Raw genomic sequence first — 20,747 nt, forward strand, 5'->3', positions numbered from 1 at the left:
ATTAACCCAAGTTATAGAAGGGGTGTCAGATCTGTACGGGGAAGTAGATCTATGAAGCCAGACCAAAAACGCGATTGGAGAACAAGAGTAGGACTGATCTCTATGCGTAAAGTATAGTAGAAGATATTGAGGTTGAGAAGATTTTCTTTCGAATTATGGACGAGAAGTATATATTCGCGAGGCCAACATCACCTTAAATACCTGATGGCTGCATCTATGACATGCCCCGAAGCGCTCAGGGTGCTGAGAGAGATGCCAAACGCATACGCATCTCGTTTCTGGTCCAGAGGCCGAGGTGCACAATGAGCAACACTGCGACTATTCATAGAAACCTTGTAACAACTATCATGGCATGATATCCAATAAGTGACACCAGGGTCGTTAGTCCATCTATGGGATTGAGGTCTCGATCTCCTACTCCCTGAAATCAAGCGCTACAATAACGATTCTGGATGGAGCAGAAATCTGGATGTATCAATAACCCCTGCTCTTCTAATCATAATTCACACGTAGGTTAAGTGACTTCCAATTGATAGGTTCACATAGCTGATGATCCAGCGCGAGCGCGCTTGACTGGAGGTTGTTATTAAGACAGCATTGTTCGAACTAGAGATGCATGGACAGGCCTAGACAATGTGATAGCTAGTATGAGAAGAAATGGGTGGCCCCAAAGCAGTCCAGATTGGTTGAGCAGACGCACAGTTCCACTCATTCCAAGCTGCGGCTGACAGGAGTAAAAGTAAACAGCATTGGACTGATAATGTTGCACTTACCCGTCTAGTTGCGTGCGGCTGAGCTGTAAGATACCTTGCCAGGCGTTGCAGCAGCGCTAAACTTAAAGCCCTGATTTGATTGTTCGACTACACTCCAATTTATAGACGCGAGAACGCTGCGGTGGGTAAGAGCTCGAGGCCTATCATTTAACACACCCGCTACTCCTTACCTGCCCTGCTGTACATCTTCCCCGCACTCGGTCCTCACTCACTGGACATGCATCGGCCCCACAGCAATGCTTCTCTTGAGTTACGGTAAGGAAATAGAAACACATCCTATATCTCGCAGAAGGTAAGATCTCCAAATTCCCTCGGCGAAGAAGCAGGGCCGAGTTACTGGAGCCAAGGTAGACTAGATTTATTTTTGGCGGCTGGTGAGGGGGCTCAAGCTAGGTACTACTTAGTGCTAGGTCTCGGTAAATAAGCTCATTGGTCCTACTATATGCTGGAATATTGCCTACTGTAGATACCTAATGGAAGTGTGACTTCCGGTTCCTCAAATGTCTGAAGGGAATAGTCGTAACAAAGCATTTTCGCGGGCTATGCTTCTATGGCTTAAGTGACGGGATGGATGCGTTGTAAACACGAGGTATGAACAAGGAAGGAGACAGCATCAGGAACGAAAGGATATGGACGTTCAGCGCGTAGCCGATGGGCCATGTATGGATGACAAATATGGCGCGCATAACTCAGTGCTCGGGTAAAATTGAGAAGACAGGGAAGTGAATCCTTAGACGCCCAATCAGTACCAGGATAAAGAGTAGTTCAATACGTGCACTAGTGGACCTGGGTTTGCATAAAACCTAGAAATATGGTGTAATAAAGGCTCTTGCATTGAGTATGTCGGCAGTGGCTTTGGATAAAGACAGCAACATCTCAGTCTCTCGACTTTAGAGTACCTACAGCATAGAGAGAATTTAGTCATGAATATAGGATAAATAGAATGAAGCGAATATATGTATGTCTCGAAAGACGTGAACATCGCTTTAATATCAGAGCATTGGGAAAGGATTTCCATTACTATTTGAATGAAGTTGGCAACAAGTCACAAGGAGGCCTTCGTGTTTCCCTCAGGTTCCAGCGTGGGGGTATGCCGATAAGCTGGTGGAAGAAGTCCTTCCAAGGCTGCTTTGATCTGCAGCGCGAGAGTGCGTGAATGCCATCGGTGCTGCTGCGTGTAACCTCCCATAATCCAGATGTTGTCAAGATTCAAGTGTCGCTTCCACATACCACGGATTTCTCCCTCATCATCAAGACCCCAGGTCGCATCCAAGCGCGAGGCAATGTCTCGAGGTCCGAGGATCCGTTTCTCGCTCCCAGGAGGTTCAGCTTCACCAGCCGACTCATTGGTGCTCGACTCCCCACCAAGAATCTCCGTGGCTGTTGTTACAATGTTGGAATCGGAGAAACCAGTACACCAAACAATAGCATCCGCATCAATACAACTACCGTCGGAGAACCGAAGACCTGATTTCGTATAAGCCACAGGTTCGACCCCCGCTTTTACGTTAACCCTTCTCTCCTCGATCAGTTTTGTGCCACCGACATCCACATAATGTCCGCCGGCACGCTCGAGCAGATTATGCATCAATGCGCAGTCTGGGTTTCGGCTATCTAGGACGGGGAAGCCAGCTGCTTCAAGTGCAGCGTATCGCTGCGGTTCGTTCGCAGCGAGCATGGCAAACAAACCACGGGCTAGCTGTCCGTCCACGACTGCAGGCAGCGATAGTATAAGTTTATCGGCCGCATCGACGCCACCATCATACGCACCGAGACTGTTCTTATCACAGACATACTCGAGCGGCACAATATAAGTAGGGGACCTAACGACCATTGTCGCATCAAGACCCGCTTTGTGGCAGTCGGAAAGTACATCGAATGCTGTATTTGCAGAGCCAATAACCATTACAGACTTGTACGGTTAGCGTCGCTTGGGAGTCTCTTCGGGATTTTTGAAACAGACATACCTTTGCTCCCTGCTCTCGCAGTAGCTTGGCATTCTTGTACTCGGCCGAGTGAACATTGATGCCCTTGTACAGTTTAGGCTCTGCGATTTGTGGCATGTTAGGCTTTTGAGACCCAATGCCCGTTGCCATGACGAGGTGCTTTGAAGTAGCCCTGCGCTGACCAGCAGGTGACGCAAAAGTAACATGCCACTTTTTAGCCACCTCATCGTACTCTGTCGACAGGACTTTGACGGAGTGGATAGTATTCAAACTAAATGTCTCCACATAACGACGGACCTGTGAAGCCAGGTCCTGGCGCGTAAGGAGGTGAGGAGTCTGAAGCTCTTTGTCATAGCCTGCTTGGGTTAACGCATTGCTCTTGTATATGAATCAAGTAAGGAGAAGTGATCGGAGATGACTAACACATATACGGAAGCTCACAGAATGCTGTGGGGATGTGGAACTGCATGCAGTCATATCGAAGGGCCCAATTGTCACCAGGGCAAGGGTTGCGGTCGACTATAACGCTCTCAACTCCCAGCGCCTTCAGACGTGCGGAGAGAGCGACTCCGCTAAATATGTTTAGCGAATATTCAAAAAGCTGCCAGGAACCGAGTCTTACGCATTTCCTGCACCGATAATAAAAACATCGGTTTCGAAATCCATTGATTCATTCAGTTTCCTCCCGGGGAGCTGTAGTAGGTTTTCATCCTCTGGTTGCACATCCAAGCTCTCGAGTCTAGTGCTCAAGATCCAGATCTTCCAGGCGATCATTTGCTCGTCATTTACAACAGGCAGTAGCAACATCTTACCGCGACAGAGACCCGAAGGCGATTGTGTCTTAAAAACGAGCGGACAATCGATGAATTGCTGAACGAGGAGATACATGGTCAGTGCTTGTCGCATATAAGTGAACCAGATAGACTCCTACCAGAACCGGTGTGGCCGGAAGAAACACGGCAGCTCCGTCAACCTCAACACCACCGAAAACATTCCTTAGATTTGCTGTCTCCAGCAGACTTGCAGCAATAGTACGAGGAGCGCTGAATGTGCGCAGGTGCCATGTCAGAGCCAATTGATCCTTCCAGTATGCTTGGTCTGCATAGAAGCAACCTTCCAAGGCTTTCATATCGCCAGTGGCCAATGCATTATTCAAAGTGTCTAACACGCCGCGTGCTTGGATTGTTGCCTCGTCACCAACCATGGCCGACGGATCGATCAGATCAAGGGGCAGAGTCGGGAGAGGGTTTTGGTTCATCATGCGGCGCAAGTCCGCACGCTGTGGGTACTCATCCCGAACGGGAGGCTGTGCTGTGCGGTCTGAGACAACCGTGCTGTTAGTCCTGTGCGCCATAGAGTTGGGGTTTTATATCTCAAGACTCACTAAGGGTCATGACTTCGTTGGGGTGGCAGGGAATGGACTGTCGCACAAGACTGGGAACCCCGCGGGGACCGAGAGCATTTATGGAATGACATGCTGCATGGAAAGTGGAGACGGCCCAACGGCGTGGGAGTTTAACTAGGATAGAACAAGGAGACTTTCGACGAAGCCACAGAGTGGCGGATGAATATCGGTAAAGTCCTGATCAAGCTAATCTACACATAATAGAAAACAGAAGAGATATGACAGGGACAAGGGGCCAATGCAGCCATCACTCCTTCCAGTTAGCGAAGGTCGGGGTTCAACAGGGTCATTTCGGACGGCTTGCGCAGTCAAAAACGAGGCTGTCAGAAAGGATCCAAGCCACCTGGGACCTGTCAAACTATTACTGCGAGTCTGTGGTCTCGACGGCCCGTTTCCGGTATGTTAGCGTCCTGCCAACGACAGCGGACTCTTTTCTTAGTCGTCTATGCTCTAGTCGCAGTTTAGTCGGCTCCACAGCGGCAGGGTTCCGGTGCAAGGCGAGCCCATCGCTTATCCTGGTGTCCCACTGCACCTACTCTATTAGATTAAGTGTCACGCCGTTCCTGTCACTATTCCAGAAAGCGACAAGCTGTGATCCTTTCATCTCCACAGGGCGTCGTGTGCCGCAAACTGAGAGGCCGTGATCAACAGGCCAAGTCATTCACACGACCAGCCGGTACGCAACATTGAGTATCTTATTCAAACTCTGAGCAAGGCATCTGGGCTAGATTACTCGTTCGTGAAAATCTAACGTACTCCGTACCCTCCAGCCTTCATGCAGTATACAGCATACATCCTATATCGCCCTAAAATAACGTAGCTACCAAGTGCGCTAAGCGCGACCATCCCGAAAAAGGGCATCGTCAAAATCAGTCCACGGCCCAGGCGAATGGTGTGTGTGCGCCTTGCATTAGCAGCAGGCACCAAGTTGCGGCACCCCCTGAGCGGTCCATAATCGCAAAAATTGGGCCTATCACACTGACGATCAAACAGTTCATGCGTGGATTTATGCGCAGTGACATTTGAAGCCTCGACACCCCACAACCATTAAGTTTTCTCTCGGATTTCGAACATGTCTGAAGTTGTGCCATTGTTGACAACCTGTCTTGCGCGAGATGTCACCAGAAGCACTGGCGACTCTCCTCGATGAGCCAGCTCTGGCAGCTCCGTCCGGTGTTACCGCAAATTTTGACAACCCACCGAATAGCAATACGCTGGCTTGGGTGGTAACGACTTTCTGTACGGTTGTACTCACAATATGCTTTCTCTTGCGAATCTTTGCTCGATTATGGTTGGATAGAAGGGTTGGTATCGAGGAAGGTGAGTGATGCTTTCACACTTCACCTTCTATTGCTCACTGAAAGAGCGAGACTAACCAAAATCCCCTGTTCCAATAGTGCTGATGATTGGTGCATATGTATTGCTTGACACTGGTTCCTTTACTAGCTTGTACTTAATCTAATGTTCCATCTAGGGCGCCTATTGGGGTACAGCTTACGCAGGGTATGCCTTGATCTACACCCCAGGGTATTACGTTCATACGTGGAATCTACACAACAAAGACCTCATAAGGCCTCTTTATGTACGTTGACCCGCCTGCAGGGAAACAGCATTGCAGTTGACCATTAATTTACCAGTTGATTCTCATCTACGGATGCTGTTACTCGGCCGTCCTGCCTCTCATCAAGACTGCAATCCTACTAGATTGGTGCAGGATCTTCGTCCCTCTCAACCGCACAAGGAACGCCTTCTGGTGGGGATGTGTCTCCGTGATAACACTGCAGTGTGTATGGGGTGTGCTGTGCATCCTATTATTAAACATGCAATGCAGGCCCCACGAAGCTATCTGGAAGTTCTATCTTCCAAGCAAATGCTACTCCCTTCCGGACGTGATGCTCACCTCTGCCAGCGTCCAGGTCGCCTCAGATATCACCATGTTCTTTCTCCCACAGCGAATTATCTGGCGTCTCCAAATGAACTGGCAAAAGAAAATCGGAGTCTCAATCATTTTCGGCGTCGGTATACTGTGCGTTTTTCAAATTCATTACTTGACAATGAAATCCAACTAACATCATCCTCTACCAGCGCCTCCGTCGCCGCATGCTTCCGCCTCTCCCACACCGTCGCCTTCGCCAACACAACCGATACCATGTACCTCATCGGCCCACTACTATTCTGGGCCTGCGGAGAAATGACCTGCGGTTTCTTCATTCTCAGTGTACCCTGCCTGTCGAAACTCATCATCGAATCAGGACTGCCGCGTAGTGTGAAGCAATCTCTCGGCTTTGGCTCCAAGCCCAGCGAGCCATCATACGAGGACTCGGAGCAACCACATCGCTCAGGGCAGTCTGATGCATTGCGCTCACATCCTATGAGGCCGTGGCTGAAGGGCACAGATACAATCTGGTCTAAAATTGGCGATGAAGATCATGACCATGATGCCCTGAGAAATTCGGGAAAGTCGGAGTCTCAGACGAGTCTCCATAGAGCACAAGCTGACGGTCGGAATTGATCCGGGCTTGCTTAGCGCGGTATTAGAGTTAGGAGTTTCAAGGAAATTTGGTTATATTTAGAATTGGATATGGAAATATACTTGCGACATACTTAGAGAATAGAGTTACTCACATTATTTGAGACTATGAGCCATAACAGTTAATGGAACCTGTCATATCTCGGAGCTTTGCAGTCGCAGTGGAAAACCATTTAAGGTCTTTGGCGAAATAGAGGTACGCCGGAGTGAGCGGGTAAGGCTGAGCCACACGCCTCATCGTTAGTTCCTCCCCCTCGGCGCCCCTTTTTTTTACAGGTACAAATTTAATCTGTGCCATGCGGAAACTTAGATTATGAAATTCATAGGGTAGCTGGAATCTTCAGCAAACCAATTGTCGACGCAACCGAGTGCAACAGGGAAATACTACCTCGCGATGCATGAAATATATTTCAACGGTTACGAGGTACCCTATCTCGAGTTGATACATTCGAAAGCCAAAAAAACCTCTTCCGTTAACCACTGAATAAACCATTACTTCTATCCTGTCTCGATCCTCTGAATCACACCCTAACCCCCCAAAACAACATCCCTAATGGCCTCGGATCCTTCTTCATCATCCCGGGCAAACCAACCTCCCTCCCTCAACAGGAAAGATCGCTGGCGTAGAAGCAGGCGGTAATGTTTGGCAGCATGGTTCTGAAAACGTATAGTCCAATTTCTCTTTTTCATTCCGGCGAGGCACCTGGCCCTTAATTTACTGATGATTCTGACTCCACCTATACGTGGTAACACTCAGTTCATTCTCCGGATAAAGGGACATCTATCAAGAGATACACTGTTCCGACTTGCTGCTGATTAGCGCTAGGGTCTCGTGAAATGGTCCAAGGCAGACAGGTGCCTCAACCCTTGCCTTGATGACTGCGATCGGACACACACAATTTCTCCACATATTGCTTCCCATAATCACACTATTCAACAAGTCTGGGGTGTGCTCAGTTGTCGGCTGCAAAGTGTGTCAGCCACTCAACCAGACCCTACTAACTCTCGAAGTTGCTTCTTGTAGAATGTAACACGAGCCTTCCCTTTCAGCATTATTCACAGTCACCCATTTCGAGGCACAATATCGTAGCGCAGACACTACCTCGGGAAGGCTTTGCGATTCAGTTCCTACAGGCTGACATCGATTTATACCAGGCGAGGTATATCACGATACGTTCTTGTGCGCTATATCTAACTCTTCTCTGACCCTTCTCTGACCCTTCTCTGACCATCCTCTCACCATCCCCTCACCATCCTCTCACCATCCTCTCACCATCCTCTCACCATCCTCCGACCATCTTCAGACTCTCTTCTGACACTCTTCTAACTCTTATCTGACTGTTCTCGACTCTTCTCGTGTCGTACGAAGCTGAATCTGGCCCCAATGAAAAGGATCAAAGTTGCAGTCGATAGTTTGAGAGCTAGAAGGTGTGGCTCCACGCGACATCTTCCCGAAAATCGTCCACTATGTCGTGAATTCGCAGCCAAAGTCACGCCAAGCATACCTTCCGTGACGGCTCGTGAGATGCTCGACTCCCAGCGTCGTTCCCATGTCGGGGACATCCACCATCATCTTCGAACCAGCGGCATTCTGAAGATACGCCTCCAGTTTCCCGATGACGACAGCCAATACCTGGAGCGCATAATACTTAACCTTTGCGCTCATCACGGACATGGGCCTCCTACACGCCACAGCGCATCCCGAGGCTGGTTTTGGGATGTTCGCCCTAGCTCTGCTGGCCTGCAGACACGAGTTCCTCTCGCACAATCAGAAACCATGCATGAGTTCCAGTGGCACACTGACTGTAGCTACGAGAGCGCACCCCCGAAATACTTTGCGCTTCAAGTTCTGCAGCCTGATCGCTACGGTGGTGGTACCCTGTCCCTCATGACGATTGCCAAGCTCGCACATCACCTGTCCCCGGCTGTACAGAAAGCTCTATTCGAACCGGAGTTCAAAATCAAAATTCCTCCTGAATTTTCTAAACATCCTGATAAACAGCACATAATGGGGAGCATCCTTGGATTGGACAAGATGGATAAATCGCTGGTAGTGAGGTTCCGGGAAGACCTGATAGAGCCCATGAACCCCAGGGCTGCGGCAGCATATGCGGAGCTGAAGGATGCGTTGAATGAGCTGGCAAAAAGTCCTCAGTCCATGTTACACCTGACAGGGACAGACTTACCCGAACAGTCAATTGTCATACTGGACAACTATAAGTGGCTCCATGGGCGGGATGCCATCAAGGATCCTGCTAGGCATTTGCGTCGAGTGCGATGGAATGCAATGCCGTTCCCTTCAGTTGGTCAGGGTGGCACGGCGGGCTCTTAGAAAGGGCGGCCTAAGTCTCGGACAGGAAGGTTAGGAATGTGCTTACTCGATATATTCGTCAACAAGTTGTGCCGCTGCTTCCGCTGTTCAACGTCCACGAGCGTGCGTGATCAGCTTTGCTACAGTACCGAGTTGGTAAGGGCATCTTGAAGTTTCTTAAGTGCAAGAGCAGGCAACATTTACTTGCGAAGGGAACGAGGATAAATCAAATAGAATACAAAAATAGTCAAAAGAAATGAATTGTACTACAGATCTCCAGTCCGAAGACTGGATGCATCCTTATGTTATTCTCTCCAAGGATAAATATTAGCGGTACAAACGCCGCTTAGATAAACCCATTTATAAAGAGTTACCATATATTGCACCATATCATGCGGTCGACAAGCTGATTATGATATATCCCAGTATTTGCGGGTAGCACTTGCCTAAATCGTCTGACACAAAGATGGACTCAGTCTTCCAATCCTTCTTAATGTCATAATCAAGCGGCTAATATATATGTATAAGGCTTAGACGGTAAAATCAAAAAGTACAACACCACTCCGGATATTCTCATCTCAAAACTCCCTACTCTCACCAATGCCACACACATCAAACACTCCTTGTTCTGGTAGACCGCTCTTGACCAGCGCATCCTTCAACAGTCGTGGCGGTTCCATTACATCCTCCTCGGCAACAGCCCAAGTCCCCCAATGGATCCCAATAGCTTTCTTACATCTCGTATCTTTGAGTATTTCCACAGAATCATAGGGATTTGAATGAACAGTGCTCAGGACGTGTCGTGGTCTATATGCTCCGATCGGAATGAGTCCAAGATCGAACGGTCCAACGAACTCTCCGATCTCCTTGAATGCTGGACATACTGGTAGATCGGCGTATTCCGGGACCCAATCATCAACATCCTTCGGGAGGCGTGGAACAACGCGATAGCCTGTGTCACCTGCGAAGTAGACCGACTTTCCACCAGAGGAAACGGACCAGGAGGCCCATAATGTCGTTGCTTTGTCGAAGGGGGTGCGCGCGGATGTATGTTGACAGGGGAGACAGGAGATTGTTGCTGTGGCTGAGGTATCGTTGGGTGGTGGGATTGAAGTGGAGTCTGAAGTGTCATCGTCGGTCGTGGTGGTCAACTCGAGATTGATATTCTCCCACCAATCTAGCTCAATGACATTATCTATGCCACAGTCCTCAAACCACGTTTTAAGGCCCTTAGGTACGCAGAATTTGACTGATGGGTGATGTTTCTGAATTTCAAGAACTGTCGGGTACGAAAGATGGTCATAGTGAGAGTGGCTAATCACAACCTTCACGACCTATATGTCAGGCATTCATCGCAAACAGAACGTGGGTGTCAAGACCTACACAATCAATGATCGGAATGTCAGATATATCGCACGGTGTAGGCGTAAATCGTTTGTGTCCCATCCAGGAAAACGGCGAACAACGATCTTCGAACACGGGATCAAAGAGAACGCGTAGACCACTCGGGAACTCAACGAAGTAGCAGGCGTGACCTAGCCATGTTGCACGCAGCAAGTCGGGGCATGTGGCAGCTGGGAGAAATGTTGGCTTTGTTACAGGTACGGTCGATAGAGTGGTGTCAGGCTTCTGGCTGTTTCCTGAGAAGAACTTGTGTCTGCAAAACTTTGTCAGCCCCTCAAATGCTGAACCAAAGAAAGAGTGCGTACCTGATCATAGATTTGAATATTTCCGGGAAGGTGAAGTCGCGCGAACTCTCCCATGGATTCCGAAAGCCCTTGACTTCCTCGGTTTGACTTTCATCTCTCACCCAATGGGTCTTTTTGTTCGCACTCTCAGGTGCTGCTGTTGATGTGGATGGCGCACTGAAGGTCCAGGTATATTTTCTTTTCGATGTCATTGTTGTTGTAAATGCTCTTCTCCTAGTTAGGTACTGTGCGGGTCTAAGGAAGAAGCTGGGGCAGGGCCTCATCCGCATAGCCGCTTCCCGCAGTCCGCCCAATCTACTTCCTGGAAAGAATGAATATCTGGATACAGGATAGGATATATGTGCAATATCAGGTGGTAATCTTGTTATCAAGGCGTAGCTGCAGGAGCTGGCGCTTAAGCCTCCTCGGGCTGGTTTCAGGCGTCCCATTTTGCCGGTGAGATCCGGGCTACGAACCAATCACACCTCTATAGGCTCGAAGCTTGGTTTCCTTGGTGTATTTCAAAAATAAAAACTGAGCATATGACCCTATGGGCGATTACGCTACGCTCCCAGTTCAGGTGGATAAACAAAACTTGGCTGGCCTTTGGTCTTCCATTTGCACCTGGATTTTGAATTTCAACGAATGAAGCGTTCGGTTCTATTCACAACGTCCACTAACCTAACAATCGAACACGTTCCGGAACCCATTTCATATCGACCCCTCCAAATACAAACTACCCCTGAAACACAAAGTCAAGAAGTCCCAAGGGCGATCCTCGAGGTACATGAACCTCTTTCAGTTCAAACCGGCTGTCGGCTCGCTTAATAACATCGCTCCAGTCCTTCACCTTCCGCTCCTTGGAGTTGCAGCCAACAAACATCTGCATGTCCATCGATGCAACCAACTTCCTTACTGGCAATGGAGGCTTCGCTCCTATTTCCTCGTCATAGTCCTCCGGCATGACGAAATCAAAAACCACCAAATGGTTTCCTGGCTTTAGGACGCCAAGCAGATTACGAACAATTTGTGACACATATTTGTCGGACCAGTCATGAAAAACTGACTTGAGCAGAAACACGTCTGCGGGGAGAACCTGGGGTTGGAAGAAGTCATGAGTCTGGAATTTGATGCGCGAACCATAGGGAGTGGAGTTAACGTTTTCGTCGAAGGCAGACTGCACCGAGGCGAGGTCCTGCACAACGAGATTGAGTTTCGGATAATTTTCAGCAAGAATGACGCTGATATGCCCAGCTGATCCTCCAAGCTAGGTCACATCAGTATAAAGGCCCTAGTATTATCTATCCACTTGAGAGTAGCGGGAAGGGGAAAACTCACATCAACAACGGTTGCCTCATCCAAGCTACCCCAGTCGAACTGCTTCAAGACAGACTCAGTCATAACTCCACTCGTCATTCGAAGCCCCTGCATCGCCTCTGCAAAGCGCTTCGCTCGGAACCCTTTTGGCTGACCGGGTCGCTCAGAGTTATCGAGAAGATACCACAGATCTCTACCAATCTGATGGCCATCATATGTCGCCAGTGCAATTGCGCAGGCTGCAACATCCTCGGGAGGCTCGGATTGACCAACAAACCACTTCTTCAAAGCATCTACTCCCACAGTAGCAGCCGGTCGGACATCCTCCATATTATGTTCGAGATATGACTTAACGAACGGGGAACGCACAATGTGCGCTGAAGCCGCCGTGTGCACTACTCGGTCAGAGCCAGGGGCTTCCTCTGCGAAAACGAAGATTGTGAATGCTAATCTGAGGATTCGTCGCACAATTTGCTCGGGCAAGTTGGTTGACTTTGCAATGTCGGCGTAGCTGGCTGAGCCATTGAGAGGGACGGCGTCCCAGAAGTTGAAGTTATTGAACACATCGAAGGCGAGGAGTGCATGGTTAAGCTAAGATGCGTTAGTATGTTTGGAGTATCCTGAAAGACAAAGGTGCTTGCTATTCTGTATACCTACAAACATGCTTTGCTGAAACCAGAAGTCACTCGGGCCGACAACAAGGTGGTGAAGAGTTTCCAGCGTTTCCAAGAGCTTCAGCCGAGTGCCTTGGATCTCTGTACTTTGGGGCAAGGATGCTGGAGAATCGATCGCGAATGATGGTTCTGGCTGGTTCAATGCCTCTAGCTGATTGGCGAGAGACTTCGAGAGATCAGCGATAGTAGAGCCAAGGGCCTCAATGCCCTGCTTCGACGGAGCCATATTGAAATAGTATCAGGGAGGAGACTGCGAGTGATTTCCTTCGGTCCAGAATTCCAGAGAGCATTATGACAAGGTGCAGCCTTTATAGCTATCATTCACTGCAATCCTCCCTTTGTTTTGCAAACGGTCAACACACTCAAACAGGAAGTGATGCGCTTGACATTGCATCAGTACCGCTGGAACCCTCAGGCTGTGAACCAAAGCCACTTTCCAATTCGAGAAAGCACATCGCTAAGATTCATTGTGAAAGCCGACCTCGTTCGTGATCCACCTCGTTTAAACTGCATCATATGCCAAAATATCCTAAGTAAAGGGTACAAAAATTGCGACCCAGCTAAGCGGCTCGTATGACCCACCCAAGAACCCGATGCGGTCCGTGCACGCCCTGAACTCTCTAACCCTCTCCTGCGACGTGGTTGAAAGAACCACTGATCTGCATTCCGCATTTGGTATGCATGTCGGTGATACCACTCTGGCGCAGCATGATCTCTTGTTAAGCCCCTGAAGCTCACATTGATCACGCACAACTGACATGAACACAAAGCTTCTAGAACCAGCGTGGGACCTATGGAAGCGTGCTCTGCGCATGGCAAAGATTAATCCCGCTTTTTACGGCGGCACATCATGCTGCTGAAGTTGGCCCGAAGGGTGTATGCTTCGAAAGAGCATTCCTTCGCATCTAGATAGTGATTCTTGATTACGAAGTAGTCTTGTTACTACCCAGACTTCATCCTTCTATTGGTGTGATATTTTTACTCATCTTTCCATAAATCAATAATACGCCATGTCCTCCAATAATTCATTAACCCAACCCCTAGTCTTACCTGCTGTTGAGTCACTGCGACCACCATAGAAACCACGTTTACTGTCATTTTCATTCACGCTTTCTTCCAATAACAGTCTGCCTGGTCCATACATGAAATGCCCCATTGTATGTTTCCTCTAAAACCTCCGGGAGAATCTCCTTTAAACGCCGTCCTACCCCCTCATTACTTGTCTTCCGAGCAATCATATCGTGTACCATCAAGACGCACTCATGAAAAGTATAATCAATGTGTCCAGGTCCTTCACGAGTATCTTTCCTAAGATCCACGAGCCCAACACTCTCAAATAACCGCGGCAGCTCAGGAACCCAGTGAGGCATCAGCCTGGGGTCTGCGGAGCGAGTGATCCGCACTATTTCCTCAATGGCGGCGGTGCTGCATTCGCCGTTAATCTTATCTATGAAGGGAGTGGGTATCCACCTCTCCCCATTGAAGGTCGTCACCAGGCTCTATAACCATGGGATATCAGTCTCTCCGGCAAAGAGCGAGGTTTCACTTATAAATGATCATACTTAGGAGTTTAAGTAGTTTGCTGAGAACGTCCTCGATCTCCTCATCTGATAACACAAATACTATATTGCGGACATGGACTACATCGTAAGCTCCTTCGAGCTCTGTCGGTACGTCTACTTTAATATCCCATCTATATAAACCAACATTGCGAGGGAGTAACTCTCTCTTCGAGCGGAAAGGCGTCTAATGAGGAGTCAAACGCATCAAGGTACGCTGACGAAGGAAGACGACGACTTAAATCGGTGAGAACGATTCTACAATCAAACTTCAGTATACTGGCCAACCCACTAACTCCGATAGTCGCAAAATAAGAACCTTGCAGCGATGTCTGCAATTTTGAGATTCGCGTTCTGGAGAGGTATGTCTAGGTGCAGGAGGTATCCGAATAGCTCCGTCGTGAGATGGTGTTGTAGTTTGATACTGTCCCCATCGTTTAGAGTGTGGCCATGCTGGTCAGTTAGCTGTTCGCACGTAACGATTGTTGTCAAGATAGTCCCGTGGGAGAACATATTCTGGTGGGGGCATTGTGATACTCAGTGGAGATGTTGGGCAGCTCAGCTAAGTAAGCGCAGTCAGCGACAACTGTACTGCTTAATTTATATTTCCCTGCCGGTCCGACCACGTAGTATTTACGTGCGTAGATTGGCTACTAATGGCTCACGCTGCTACGCGTAAGCTGTGTCTACTGTGCTTGTTAGATTCCGGATAATCCCGCGGGAGCGGAGCGGTGATCTTTGTCTGGTCGTTTCGCAAGGCGTGACGGGACGCCTTATCGTTTAAATGGTGCTGGATTGGCCTTAATAAGACCCTGCTATACACCATAGCCACATTCACTTCTCCTTCAGCCTGTGAAAAGCAGATTATAAATTGCTAGAAGGCCATCATGCCAAAGCAACATACTGTGTAACCCTTTCACTCTTACTTCGCGAAAGCCTGAACACACAACACAACGGTTTATTAATCTTCTCTACGAGCTGCCAACATTCAGAATGACACCCGAGCAATTCAAATCCATCTGGGATAGAATCTTCACCGGAAACCCAAGCGAAGCTCGTTCATTTTGTGAAGAAGTACTCAACCCCAACTATGTTCGCTTGGAAGCTGGTAGCGACCGAACGGACTTTGAGCGCGCCGTCGAGAAAATTACTTTCTTCCGCCAAAACTGCAAGAAAATAAACAGTTCCCTGCTATTTTTCGCTTACGACAACAAGAAAATTGCTGCACGGCTGATTTGTGATTTGGCAATGAGTGATGAAGAGGAGAAGAAGCTGGAGGTCATGATCATGGTGGAGCTTGACGACGAGGAGAAGTGGGTGGCTGCTTGGGAGCTTATCACTCCGTATTTGGGTTGATTTTGTGCGGTTAAGTGCGACTAGATGCATGGCAGTTTTGTTCATACGTGAACCTGAAGAATACGCCCACTCCATATATTATTTCAGGGGAGTGCGATGTCCCCGATGAAATTGTGATACGGGTGTATCGTCTTTCTACTACTCAGATTGAACCCAAAATATGCTCTGGAGCTCCTGTTGCCGCTTATGTATCTTCAGCACTAGGTTAATTCCTATAGCACGTTTTGGGCTGTTGCTGCTCGGATGACACATGAAATATGGGCTGAGTAGAGTAGAAGAATAGAAGAAAGCTCCAAATAGCCAGGCTGAGAATCCACAGACGAACAAGATAGTTCGGCTCTACCGGCAGATATGGGGGATAACAATCTATGTGCGTTAAAAATGATGCAACAGAGATCATCAAACTTGCAGATAGTGAATTGACTCAGCCGTGAAAGGATTGGAAGTGCGGTCTCGGCTTGTTGGGTCCTGATATGTTCTAGCATTCAACAACGTATGGCTGTTTGCGTTTCTCAAGGTAACACAGAAATACCATACCTTTCCTTTGCCTAGGCTTGGCAATACATATCCTGGCTGGTTTCTGTTTACCGAAACCCTCGGAAACTGGATTCTGGACTGTAATGCGAGATATCGGCAGTGATTGGACGAAATTGTTGTCATCTGAATGACCAAGTAACCAATTTTGACCAGCCCCGTATGATTGGGAGTTTTTGGACAGCTCCAGGCTACAATATATGAATCTTAAATAGTGAGTATTCTGTTGAAGAAGTGATACGCTTTATCCTGCCTCTGACATGGAATTTGGTGGGAAATGAGCAGACATAGACCCTGACATCTCTGATTCAACCGTTGTTAACCACGACTCATATCTCGATCCTATATTTGAGATCGCCCTGGAGCTTTTATAGAGCATGCAATACATTCCTGCGATAAATAAGATTGCTTTCGACAATATCATGAGAGTAGGGGTAATGCATTTAGATCTTGCGTCTGCCAAGTGTCAACAAGTACACTTCCGACAGGAATTTCACAAACAGTATATCTCTGCTAATGACCTATCGAGGACATGACATGATACGTGGGCTGATTAGTGATTAAAATAACTAACAGAAGGGGCAACGCTTAGTCTGCTTTATTCCGAGACTGTGTTCCGGTATCTTACCGATGGGTCAGGCAACTGGCTTCTCCAGAAAGCCCTCCTCGGATGTTATCCGAAGCGGACATACCCCGCGGGTATCCAGATCCAATACCCTTATTCATGCCATACTAGCCTCTATGTCTGAAATAAAGGGGGAGCGGACTATCCTTCTTAAGCATCTATGGAGACTATTTTCATTATTCGCGGTGATTTGGCTCCGTGTTCCACAGCATATACCGCTATCATTGTAACCAGTGGCATAAGGACTTTGCAAAACAATGGAGCAGGATCTTGGAAAAGAAGCAAAGCTAGGTCTTGGTGTCGCGCATCTTGAATCTATTGCCTATGCAGGCTTCTCGGACGAAGAGGCCGCAATCCTACGTGCGTATGAAGGAAAGCGAGGCAAGCAGGTTATAAGAAAGGTGAATACGATATGATTCCCAGTCAACACTCTAATATCTTTTTGACAAAATACGAAGATTGACCGACATATTATTCCTGTTCTCGGATTGCTTTACCTTTTCTCGCACGTTGACCGTTCGAACCTGGGTAACGCGAAAATCGAGGGAATGGGTAGGGACCTGAACCTTGTTGGGAACCAGTACAACATTGCGAGCAGTCTATTCTTCGTTCCTTATATTATCTTCGGTAGGTCTGGATTCATGATACTACGGATCACCTCAGTTGCTAATGGTTCTGGATTTGGCTCAGAGATCCCGTCAAACGTAATGCTCAAGAAAACACGTCCAAGCTTTTGGCTTGCGACCCAGGTTCTCACTTGGGGCATCGTGATGACATGTATGGGTGCTGTTCAAGGCTTCGCAAGCCTAACCGCATGTCGCGTATTTTTGGGCATATGTGAGGTAAGCTCACCCTCATCGTGGGCTTCCACATGCTCACCACGCATTTTGTGTTAAGGCGGGATTCTTTCCTGGCGCTGTCTATCTGGTTACACAGTGGTACCCGCCAAATGTCATCCAACAACGTTTGGCTATTCTATACATAGCTTCGGCCATTTCGGGAGCATTCAGTGGCCTCTTAGCCTTTGGAATATCGAAAATGGACGGCATTCGCGGGATTGCGGGCTGGCGATGGATCTTTATATTGGAGGGTATTGTCCCGTCCGCATTCAGCCTGTTCCTCCCACTTCTGCTACCAGATAGTCCTGAAAAGGTGGGATGGCTCACAGCAGAAGAAAAACAATATCTCGATCTTCGCTTCCGACAGAGCGGCAATCGGTCCACCACCGGAGAAGGTGACAAGTTCTCCTGGTCATTACTGCTCAATACAATGCTAGACTGGAAGATCCTTCTAGGGGCGCTAATGGGCATGGTCAACGCCGCCCCTAATGCGGCATTCTCCTACACAATGCCTACAATCATCAACAAGCTGGGCTTCGAACCGCAGGATGCCCAGTTATTGACAATTCCACCGTACTTCTGCGGTGCTGTCTCTAGTTGGTTGAGTAGCCGACTTGCTGATCGGTTTACTTGGCGTTTCCCATTCATTGTCGCTCCAATGGCCTTGCTGCTTGTATCTTTCTCAATACTCTTGATATTGTCAGCTAATGTTGACGCCTACAAAGGCCCAATGTATTTTGCGATCATTCTAGCACACATCGGCATTTATCCGTTGCTGCCTGGAATTTCGGCCTGGACCGGGAACAACCTTCCCCAGTGTTGGAAAAGGTCGATTGGTATCGCCTGGCTATTGGCTGCAGCAAATACTGCTTGTGAGTTTTAATCTACTTCATGGACACCTATAATCATCACTGACGTCGCCAGGCTTCATTGGAACAAATGTATTCCTTGATAATCAAGCTCCCCACTATGTGGTCGGATACGGTGTGTCACTTGGGATTATCGCTATGGGAATTATTGCAGCTTGTTCACTTGAATATGCATTGTGGCGCTTGAACCAGCACAAAGACGGTGTTTCTGAGAGTGAAGTTTGTGAGACTTATACTCCGGATCAGCTGGCAGCCATGGGCGAGAAGAGCCCTATTTTCAAGTACACGCTGTAAAAACCCCTGGTCTTCTTGCAAACGATCTCTGTCCTCCTTGCCTTATGAAAATCCTGGTTGTCATTAAATATTGTGACTCAATACATGTCTTCGCATGGTGGAGCTCAAATCAAAGAAGACGCATTAAGGATGGGCGTGTTTGTTATGTGAGTGCGTTCCTGTACTCATTGATCTCGGGTGTATATTTTTCTTGACCCTGTCTTCTCTATTCTCCGAAAGAGACATATAGCAAGACGAATCCTTCAATGAAGATGTCTTTCATATACAATATGTCTGATTCATGCTGTTGATTCCCCAATTCGGCCCTTAACGGCTTCTATGTTTGCATATCTGATGTAGATCTTTATGGTAGATGGCGTTTGGTTCGTGATGCATGTAGGTATCCACAACTTAAAATTCCTGTGCATGATTAATGGTCCAAGTAGGTTTAATTTGTTCTCCGTCACGGGATATTCCATAACTCTCAATCTGTACTATGTACAATCCCGGACATGCTTTGCCGCCAGCTTGCCATACTACCAGTTTGCCAGTTTTCTCACTGGTATTTGAAGTCCCCGAAAAGGCGTCAGAAAAATGCAAAAGCGTTCGGATGGCTGGCAACAGCGCCGGGAGCCTGTAAATTATAGGTACGGTGAGACTCAGCCAACAGTATAATTCCATTGGAACGGGAATGACTCACATTCATAGGAGCGCTTGTAAAAAAGAAACTATACCTATTCGCTTCACGGCAGGTTTTACTCAACTTTTCCAAGTCGAAAAGTTCTCCAATAGGCATTCCCCACCCAGCAAGCAACCACTCATGAAGATGCCATTGGGTCTGTGTGCAAGGCCAAACTTCCAACGATCGCGTATCGCCTGCAACGGCGCTAACCTTCTTATCCCAGAAAAACCTCAAAAGTTCTTCGGAAGGCTCCACCCCGATGTTTTCGGGCTTCTGCTTCCTGTACAGCGCATCAAGTCGCGCTCGTTTGTCTTCGCTCATACCTTCGTATTGACTGATATAGCCGAAGCGAATTATAAGAATATCACCAGGTCTAATGTCATCCTCGCATAGTCCTTGATACCTCAGTACCTTAACAAGCTGGTCAAACGGTACGGGATGAGGACTCATGGCATCCACAGTCTGGCCTTTGTCTTGGTACCATTTGTACCAGTCGAGAAGTATGCCACGTCCAGCGATACCTCGTTCTGCAATGTCTGCCACATATATTTATCATTAGTATCAACCTGCCGCTCTGGTGCGTCTGTTTCAAACAGTTACACATATAGGACTCATACGTTGAACTCCGTTCGGGATTGTGGACGCTTCGAACTCCTTTGCCGTTCGACCCATGTAATATAGCTGCGTCCATGTCTATTAGAATATACCTAAATTTTGTGGCTTTATTTTCCGCTCACCTCTTCGTTTTGGTAGGCATAGTGTCGAAACCCATCCCACTGTGAGCTGCACTGTGGGTTGAACGACCACTATCTTATCTTCAGTATAGCACTTATTTCCAGGAAATCTTGTAAACATACCTCATCGTCATGAGCAATTTTGAGAGGTGCCTTATTGATCAGTTTGAGCTCTAGAGTTTTGCGCGTCAAGTGGGGATATGAGGAAGCATTCAGAGCCCAACTATAGATATCTTGCGTTAACAGACCCAGACGTTCTCGGTGCGGCGACGTCGAGTTACTAGTAGCTAACATACTTCAATGATACCCGGATTCCGGTTTTAACCTCTTCTTTGGCTGCCCTCGCCACTACTGAGTCCGTAAGATGATTCAAAGACCCGATCTGATCGTCAGGACCCCAAAGGCCCCAAGCGTTACCGGGAGGGCCATCTTTCTTCAACGGCAAGTCATTGAAGGAAGGGTACACGTGGTGTTTTGAATCCATCTCCAGAATATTGTCAGATTTTGCGATTGCTACTATGTGAACTTTAGAGTATATTCAATTTTAAATGTTATTAATTGCATCAAGTTCTATGCCGGGACCTGGTGCTAACACGGGGATTTCCCGATGAGGAGATCTTCCGATGTCGGTA

General features: G+C 48.0%; 9 protein-coding genes across 9 annotated transcripts; 4 read left to right on the forward strand and 5 right to left on the reverse strand.

Annotated features, from left to right (window-relative positions):
• Window positions 1–1,806: 1,806 nt before the first annotated feature.
• BO79DRAFT_195073 (monooxygenase) lies at window positions 1,807–4,164 on the reverse strand. Its single transcript, XM_025681105.1, has 6 exons — window positions 4,104–4,164; window positions 3,651–4,039; window positions 3,342–3,589; window positions 3,143–3,291; window positions 2,741–3,075; window positions 1,807–2,685 (listed from the first exon to the last, which is right to left on the reverse strand). The coding sequence occupies exons 1-6, from the start codon at window positions 4,111–4,113 to the stop codon at window positions 1,819–1,821; spliced, it is 1,998 nt and encodes a 665-aa protein (XP_025539376.1). The 5' UTR covers window positions 4,114–4,164; the 3' UTR covers window positions 1,807–1,818.
• A 1,075-nt stretch (window positions 4,165–5,239) lies between these two features.
• Window positions 5,240–6,636, forward strand: BO79DRAFT_237767 (uncharacterized protein; the record flags this gene model as incomplete). The annotated part of the gene is made up of 5 exons (XM_025684736.1): window positions 5,240–5,444; window positions 5,522–5,541; window positions 5,599–5,706; window positions 5,762–6,150; window positions 6,210–6,636. The coding sequence occupies 5 exons, from the start codon at window positions 5,240–5,242 to the stop codon at window positions 6,634–6,636; spliced, it is 1,149 nt and encodes a 382-aa protein (XP_025539377.1).
• Window positions 6,637–7,891: 1,255 nt separating this feature from the next.
• On the forward strand, window positions 7,892–8,986 carry BO79DRAFT_265800 (Clavaminate synthase-like protein; the record flags this gene model as incomplete). Its single annotated transcript, XM_025686908.1, has 1 exon — window positions 7,892–8,986. Exon 1 carries the CDS (start codon window positions 8,039–8,041, stop codon window positions 8,984–8,986), a length of 948 nt encoding a protein of 315 aa, XP_025539378.1. The 5' UTR covers window positions 7,892–8,038.
• Window positions 8,987–9,543: 557 nt separating this feature from the next.
• On the reverse strand, window positions 9,544–10,865 carry BO79DRAFT_255207 (dioxygenase; the record flags this gene model as incomplete). The annotated part of the gene is made up of 3 exons (XM_025686118.1): window positions 9,544–10,299; window positions 10,349–10,622; window positions 10,675–10,865. The coding sequence occupies 3 exons, from the start codon at window positions 10,863–10,865 to the stop codon at window positions 9,544–9,546; spliced, it is 1,221 nt and encodes a 406-aa protein (XP_025539379.1).
• Window positions 10,866–11,389: 524 nt separating this feature from the next.
• Window positions 11,390–12,870, reverse strand: BO79DRAFT_265808 (O-methyltransferase; the record flags this gene model as incomplete). Its single annotated transcript, XM_025686909.1, has 3 exons — window positions 11,390–11,920; window positions 11,992–12,561; window positions 12,628–12,870. The coding sequence occupies 3 exons, from the start codon at window positions 12,868–12,870 to the stop codon at window positions 11,390–11,392; spliced, it is 1,344 nt and encodes a 447-aa protein (XP_025539380.1).
• An 878-nt stretch (window positions 12,871–13,748) lies between these two features.
• On the reverse strand, window positions 13,749–14,732 carry BO79DRAFT_228588 (uncharacterized protein; the record flags this gene model as incomplete). Its single annotated transcript, XM_025683974.1, has 5 exons — window positions 13,749–13,775; window positions 13,820–14,114; window positions 14,191–14,320; window positions 14,500–14,656; window positions 14,715–14,732. The coding sequence occupies 5 exons, from the start codon at window positions 14,730–14,732 to the stop codon at window positions 13,749–13,751; spliced, it is 627 nt and encodes a 208-aa protein (XP_025539381.1).
• A 385-nt stretch (window positions 14,733–15,117) lies between these two features.
• Window positions 15,118–15,626, forward strand: BO79DRAFT_209132 (uncharacterized protein). The gene has a single exon (XM_025682543.1). The coding sequence runs from the start codon at window positions 15,197–15,199 to the stop codon at window positions 15,557–15,559; it is 363 nt and encodes a 120-aa protein (XP_025539382.1). The 5' UTR covers window positions 15,118–15,196; the 3' UTR covers window positions 15,560–15,626.
• Window positions 15,627–16,975: 1,349 nt separating this feature from the next.
• On the forward strand, window positions 16,976–18,720 carry BO79DRAFT_265811 (MFS transporter; the record flags this gene model as incomplete). The annotated part of the gene is made up of 5 exons (XM_025686910.1): window positions 16,976–17,119; window positions 17,177–17,345; window positions 17,409–17,560; window positions 17,616–18,429; window positions 18,482–18,720. 5 exons carry the CDS (start codon window positions 16,976–16,978, stop codon window positions 18,718–18,720), a joined length of 1,518 nt encoding a protein of 505 aa, XP_025539383.1.
• Window positions 18,721–19,285: 565 nt separating this feature from the next.
• BO79DRAFT_228590 (uncharacterized protein) lies at window positions 19,286–20,599 on the reverse strand (the record flags this gene model as incomplete). Its single annotated transcript, XM_025683975.1, has 6 exons — window positions 19,286–19,333; window positions 19,400–19,917; window positions 19,999–20,062; window positions 20,119–20,187; window positions 20,239–20,338; window positions 20,412–20,599. 6 exons carry the CDS (start codon window positions 20,597–20,599, stop codon window positions 19,286–19,288), a joined length of 987 nt encoding a protein of 328 aa, XP_025539384.1.
• Window positions 20,600–20,747: the final 148 nt, after the last annotated feature.

Source organism: Aspergillus costaricaensis (genome assembly GCF_003184835.1).
Source record: "Aspergillus costaricaensis CBS 115574 unplaced genomic scaffold BO79scaffold_16, whole genome shotgun sequence".
In the NCBI taxonomy this organism is placed as follows: Eukaryota; Fungi; Ascomycota; class Eurotiomycetes; order Eurotiales; family Aspergillaceae; genus Aspergillus; species Aspergillus costaricensis.